Source organism: Gastrolobium bilobum, unplaced genomic scaffold (assembly GCF_033153095.1).
Source record: "Gastrolobium bilobum isolate Gb01-03AN ecotype WA unplaced genomic scaffold, APGP_CSIRO_Gbil_v1 utg16135, whole genome shotgun sequence".
In the NCBI taxonomy this organism is placed as follows: domain Eukaryota; kingdom Viridiplantae; phylum Streptophyta; class Magnoliopsida; order Fabales; family Fabaceae; genus Gastrolobium; species Gastrolobium bilobum.
Window position 1 is genome coordinate 590,745 of NW_026899035.1, and position 6,844 is coordinate 597,588.

At 34.2% G+C, this 6,844-nt stretch overlaps 1 protein-coding gene across 4 annotated transcripts; it reads right to left on the reverse strand.

Moving 5' to 3' along the window:
• Positions 1-1,777: 1,777 nt before the first annotated feature.
• LOC133286386 (nudix hydrolase 2-like) lies at positions 1,778-6,585 on the reverse strand. Of its 4 annotated transcripts, XM_061483793.1 has the most exons (9): positions 6,352-6,585; positions 5,481-5,706; positions 4,244-4,309; positions 3,967-4,104; positions 3,355-3,432; positions 3,223-3,273; positions 3,083-3,117; positions 2,501-2,609; positions 1,784-2,242 (listed from the first exon to the last, which is right to left on the reverse strand). In XM_061483793.1, exons 2-9 carry the CDS (start codon positions 5,667-5,669, stop codon positions 2,042-2,044), a joined length of 867 nt encoding a protein of 288 aa, XP_061339777.1. In that variant the 5' UTR covers positions 5,670-5,706; positions 6,352-6,585; the 3' UTR covers positions 1,784-2,041. The 4 variants fall into 4 exon arrangements, with proteins under 4 accessions (XP_061339775.1, XP_061339776.1, XP_061339774.1 ...); XM_061483791.1 differs by lacking the exon at positions 6,352-6,585 and adding an exon at positions 6,198-6,310 and having other exon boundaries at positions 1,778-2,242; positions 3,083-3,273; XM_061483792.1 differs by lacking the exon at positions 6,352-6,585 and adding an exon at positions 5,934-5,972 and having other exon boundaries at positions 1,778-2,242; positions 3,083-3,273.
• Between the last annotated feature and the right edge of the window lie 259 nt (positions 6,586-6,844).

Consider the following 6,844-nt stretch of genomic DNA (forward strand, 5'->3'; position numbering starts at 1 on the left):
AAAATGAAGCTAAACTTTAGAAGGCTCCGAGGCGTTGTGCCGTAGTTTTCTTCTTCTTCATAAGGCCAAGACTTTGCTGTCTAATGACTCTTCAATATAATTTGAAGGCAGGGAAACACAAAAGTCCAAGTTAGCTTTGATGGTGCACCATCTCAACAGGTGATTGATTTGTTGATTATTGTCAAAAGTAATAAAAGATTAGCTTTGAACATCACTAGAATGTAGGTGAAAGAGGGAAGAATTTTTCTTTTGTGGTCATCAAATTTTCCTAGTACGGTCCATGTATGGTTCAATATTTCTTCGTATCCTGTTTTCCTTTTGCTTTGCTAAACCAAATGGAATGGTATATTAACATTATGCATCTTGTTTCGATGTCACTCTCTGAAACAACTTCCAGGAGTGGGACTACAATACTCCTGCTTAGGAGCATTTATCAAACTAAATGTTGACAAGGGAAAAAATTGTCATATTTTTTACTTTTATGGCAAATTGTAGTAGTCATATGGTCAATCGAAATTATTTTCCCACAGAAAGAAACTAAGGAGATACGACTTCTGAAATACTAAAGATGACATAAAAAAAAAAGTAAGAGTATGAGATACAGAACGGTTGACGTCCTAAAGATGATATTGAAAAAAGAATGTGTGAAAATATCATGGTAAAGTATATAATAAGAAAAGGAACATCGAGATAGAATAAATGCCAAGCACATAGAAAAAGTTATATACAGAATTTGAGACAAGGACCGGCATTTATTGCTAACTAGAGATATTCTTATGTGAGCACTAATCGTTGCCTGTCAACGAAATTCAATGAAATTATCTTTTGCACCAAATATGCGCTCATGACAATCAGCACTAAAGAGATAGCAAAGTCATGAATGATGTCATAATGCAAGTTTGTTTATGATGTCTCCAAATAAGCACATCTCAGTAAAATGATAAGAATGGTAGCAGGGAACCCAAGATCCTTTAGAAAGGATACCTCCACTAATGCGTCAAGTGACAAACCACAATAATTGAGTTGACATCACATCTCAATTTCACACTTATATGATCCTCACTTGGTCTATATTTGTTAGAGTATAATATAAACCATTAAAGAAGCTCTCACCCAACAACTTAAGTTTTTGGTTGAATTGATTCTTTACATAGTATCATAGCCTCGTGTCCCGGGTTTGATTCTCGCCGCTCCCATGTCTTTGTGGAATTTCTTAGCACAGGTAGACTGGGCCTGATGCATCATCCACTTTTCAAGCCTAATGGGCTCTCTTGTGAGAGTGCGTGTTAGAGTATAATATAAACTATTAAAGAGGCTCTCACAAACAACTTAAACTTTTGGTTGAATTGATTCTTTACATATTTAACTAATATAAGACTTCACCATTACTCATATTTGAATATTTCAAATGTAAAAACCTACTCGTTCATATTTTCTAGCAAACTGATTAGAGATATTCTTATGTGAGCACAACGAGCAACATAGGCACAATTAAAGACCATAACATGGATGTGTCCATGCCTATGGTTTGCACATGCACTCTCTCTCGCACACACACCAAAAAAAATTAAAATAAAATAAATAACCAAAACAAAGTCACTACTTTAAATCTGATGTATCATGTATTACCAGAAAATGACCGTGTAAGCTTTCTTGATTGTCTAAGTATTATTTAAACCATCAACGGAATCTAAATTTCATTATCACTGCAATTGTTTTCGAAGGAAAAAGCTTAGTAATTCAGGCTTAGAAACTTGCATCTGGTTCAGTCTAATTCAGTTATTGTAAATTGTGTTAATTTACCTACTGAAGACCTGCATTATTCACATAATGAATCAAACAATACTAAGTTTCTAAGATTGAATATTTTCTAAGGGATAAGATCCGTTTACAAATTTTTTTTTGCAAATTACAGTAAGTACGACCGGTCGTACACTGCATGATTAAAGTATGACCGGTCGTACTTAGTGTAGTTTGTAAACAAAAAAGTTTGTAAATATAAACTGTCTCATTTTCTAATTGTGTAAACCTTTGCTGATGCTTATAAAGAATTGCACCTCTTCAGGCCTCCAGCATTCAAGTAAAGATAGCTCTTTCCCTCAGAGAAGTTGGATGTTGTAGATACAGGAGTAAATCCAGAATATCGTCCATCAATCTTTGCCAAGTATATATCATTGACGTACTTCAAAAGTTCATACTTTTCCATGATAGGCTGGGCTGCATATTCATCAAATGGCATCCACTGCAGCAGAGAATAATATCAAGAATTGATATGTGCCTTTGGCTATAATAAATTCGCATTTCCTCACGATTTTTTTTCAAGAAATACAATTTATTGTCGGACTTTTATGGATTAAAGTAAAACAAATTCTGAAAAAGAAAGCTCCCAATGTGCAGTAATGAAAGAAATAAGAGAAATTATGGTATTTTAACCATCCATAAACACTGAACATTTTAAAAGACAAACGGAGAACAAAAGCTGCGTTTAAATAGTGTGTACCTGTGCAGCCTCTATCTCTATCTCCTGTATTTGGATGTCAAAAGAAAGAGGGCGCAACATGCACACAAAGAATAGATCTGACTTCTCAAAGAATGTCATGTGACTTTGTCTGTTGATCAGATATTCAGATGAAAGAAGAAAGGAATGCCCAGTTATCTAAATTGTAAACTCACAAGAAAAATAAATAAATAAAAAGAAGAAAGAGACTTTTCCAACAACTAACAATAAAAAGTGCAACATATACATTTTCCAACACATATTCTAGCCCATAAAGCATGATATTGCTATTATTGCCTATAGCAACATTAGCAAGTTTAATACTTCCAAATGACCATGTAAGACCAAGAATGGAACCAGCAGTTGGTGTGTAAACAGTTAAGGATTCCCCTTTGTCCTGTATGATTTTGGACAATATGATGTTGATGGGCCATCCTCCTTTCATTAATCACTATTCCCTACTTCCTTGCCCCCAATATGAATGAGTTTTGACCCTTTTACCTCCAATTTAAAGTCTCCATATTCAACCATTGGAACTTCCTTTTCAAATGCACAAAATGAAAGATTTATATGTAAACATGCTACCTGAATGCTAACACTTCCATAAATTCTGAGTCAACCTGAAAATTAAGAGAACTTGGAATTATTAGGCTCAGAGTCACAATGCTAAACTTTTGTACGGCTACTGACAAGTCCACATTCAACAGGCTGAAGAGACTGCTTACTCCTGTTTCTTCTTTGACCTCTCTTACTGCTGCTACACAAATATCTTCTCCCTGTATAGGATGAATGAGTAGATTATATACACACAGAATAACTTCTTAAACTACAATGCAAAGCATATTCAAGACGTTTACCTGATCAACAACTCCAGTAGGGAATTTCCAGGCTCCAGTTCCCTGAAAATGTCCACTCTTTTCTTGAACCACCAGGACCTAAGAACGTTTAATAACTAGGAAATTAGACTTTAACACCAAATGCCAAAAGAGCTGAACTTGAAAGAATTATTTGCAGTGAGAGACTCATTACTCGTTTTCCACTGAAATTACTGATAATGAATCACACAAGAATGCAGATGGACCTATAGCCATTCACACACAAGCAGGAGCACAGTGGGAGAGAAGTTCGATTTGATTTAAATCAATACATTAGAGTATGAAGATAGGAGTTAGAATAAACAACAAAGATAGAGTCCATTCATCAATGTTATTTCTATGAATAAATAAGATGCAAGGAACTTTTTCCCTTTCACCTTTCTAAATGATTGAAATATAGTGTTCTTCTCTGGAATCAAGTAACAAATATGTAATTTCGATGCAATCCCAGTTTAAGGCATTTTTATTTTATCATGATAAAGAAAGGTATACCGATATTGGTGACTACTTTCTAAGCATATGGATGTGCTTCCAATTGACCTGGAAGCTTGATTATGTAGTTGCGCTACATTGTGATTAATAATGGGGAAATACCTCACGTTTTTCATTCACTACAAGTGCACCAACACCCACTTGGTGTGTGGCATTTCCGGGAATAGTATTTGCACCTTCTGGAATCCAATAAACAAGCATCAAATATTTTGGTTCTGCATGGTGATACCAAAAACCTTCCTGCATAGAAGTGCCACAGCCATAACGATTGATACAAAAAGTTAGTACATAGAGACATAGACTGAACTCGATTTTTCATCATCCAGTAACCAAACTTCTCAAGAGTAACCATTACCAATACAATAAGCAATAAAATCACCTTAACTAGAGCTTCAACAAGACTGACTAGATGAATAGGCAACTTTATCCAGACTCCCTTCTTACCCTGCAAGACAATGTTGACTCAATAACTAAAATAAACAAAGATAGTGACAGATTCTAGATTCCCAGGCACAAGTAGTAAGGATAAAAACAAGCCAGAAGAATAAACCATCAATATATTTCATACTGTAAACTATCCCTATTGTGACCCAAGTTTTGTTGCATATATATGATGACAAGCTTGTTAGCTTTCAAGAATATATTTCTGAATAGTTCAAATCCATCTCAAACACAATTTTGTTTTAGGAAATCAGATAGTTAGGAAACTGAGTGGCTTATAGATAGAGTTAAATCAAAAAGCTTAATGTAAAATTTGAAATGAAAACTGCTCCTGTAGATCACAGTTGCTAGATTGAGGGTCAGCAGTCATAATGATATTTTTGATGGGGGTAATTTTAAATATTACTGTTAGAGAATAATATAAACCATGGTTTATGATTTATATTATTCTCTAACAATTACCAAAACCAAATGAGAATACATACTAGAAGTTATGCATAATGAATGACAGGTCAATGGCAAAGAAGAAAACCGAGTCATTGAAACTACCTCTCTTTTTTTTTCTTTTTTTCTTTTTCAAAAAAATGTGGGGATAAATGACAAAAAGATATTGGAACATAACTTTTGAAGAGATGATGGAAGCAGGAGTTCATATGCGTGCATTCATTAATGAAGAGGAAACAGAATTACCATGAAAAAGGAAAAATAGAAAAACAAAATAATAATAGTAAAGAAGTTAGCCAATAAAAATACCTAAAAATCACCCAAAATCTGATTCGTTTGCCTTTGGCAGCCACAAAATGAAGTTCAAACAATGTATTTAATTACAAAAACTTTATATGGATATGCCATGTGTTGAATTTAGAGTTTCACCGGGTACGTATCCATCAAATTGATAAATTTAGGAGGACAGAATTGACTACAACACAAGATGATCAATGCAAGATTAGATTTTATATTCCTAGAACCCAATTTGTGAGCTTGTTTAGTAGCCCTTTGCTGCCATAATTTGGAGCACATATGATACCTATCTAATCATGCATAATTTGAAATGAAAAAAGCCACGCCTGGTTCACAATTGTACCAGTATCAGTATGTATGCATCAAGTGAATTAAATGAACAAGGATGATATTAATTACGATATAAGCAACTAATACTAGAGAATAGAGACTACCAGCTGTTTCCAATGTGAAATTGAAGCTCTGAGAATAGATATAAAGATTGTAGAATCCATAGACTCATCCATTTCCACAATAACACCACCATGATCATCATCTGTTGATGTTAGTAGTTCAATCTGTTGCACTTGATCTTCAGCAGTCATTTGTACTGCAGAAAAGGATGAATTTGTTGATGCTGACATGGATGAATAGGAACAGGGGTTGTCACTCTAATCCTGACTGCAAAGGAAGCATGAGCAAAACTAACATTAGACTCTATAAAAAACACTGGTTTATCTTTAGTAATTCTAGAAAAAGAGGAATGCAATTATTAGGCATTCATTCCCTATAAAAGGGGAACACCACCTCAGGGTAGCAGTCCTCAATTCATTTTCCCTGATTGATTAGAAAAGAGATAGAAACGAAGTTTTATAGTAGTACTATTACTACATAGATGCATGAATTACTCGTTTCAAACTCAATCTTAGAAAAGACTTCAAAGCTGTTCTCCACCAATAAGTTTTAAAAAAAAAAACTGCAAAAGGGACGTGAAACGATGCAACAGTGGTTAAAAATGTGAGAAGAAGATTGTTTAACCGTAAAGTAATTCAATTTGTAAAATAAAAGTGGAAGCTTTTATAAAGTGCAGAATAAGAGCATAGATATAAAGCTAAGAGATAATCAAAGGAAAAGAATTTCAGGGAAAGAAAGCACGATGAAAGCCAAATAACCATTTGTTAGTATTGACATAACAGCCGAGACGGGGTATAGAAGGAACACAAAACGACACCGAAGCAGATGAAAGGAAGATCATATATAGAACGCGAGACATCCAACATAAACACGAGATTCAGTAATGAAAATTGTTTAAAGTGCTCTTCTTACATTGAGATTTTGCAAGATTATGGATGGGATTTCCTAGTTGTGGAGATGAAGAATGACACCTCGCCTTGCCTTAAAACTGCGTCTGAATCGAATCCCACGAATGTGACATCCCATTTATGTGAAATTTTAACTCATTTCCTACAAAACATTATTTGCACATTTTTTCTTTCTTTCTAATTTTATGTTGAGCATAACCAAATTCTGAATCTGACATTGAAACTTGAGTGAATGAGATTACTATTACTAAATACTAATACTGATGAGATGAAGCCAAAAAGCACCACGCAATTCCTAAACAGGAAGAATTTCTCGAAGAATAGAGAAACGTACGAATGACGAAAGCATGGGGACAACCTCGTCATTTACTTTGCTGTCTCAGTTAACCTGTTTTTATTTTGGGTTTTAATGATGGCAAAATCAGTTCTTGAGAAAAAAAGTTTGCAGGAACCAATTACAATTATGTATTAGAGATAGTATATAATTATGATTTTAA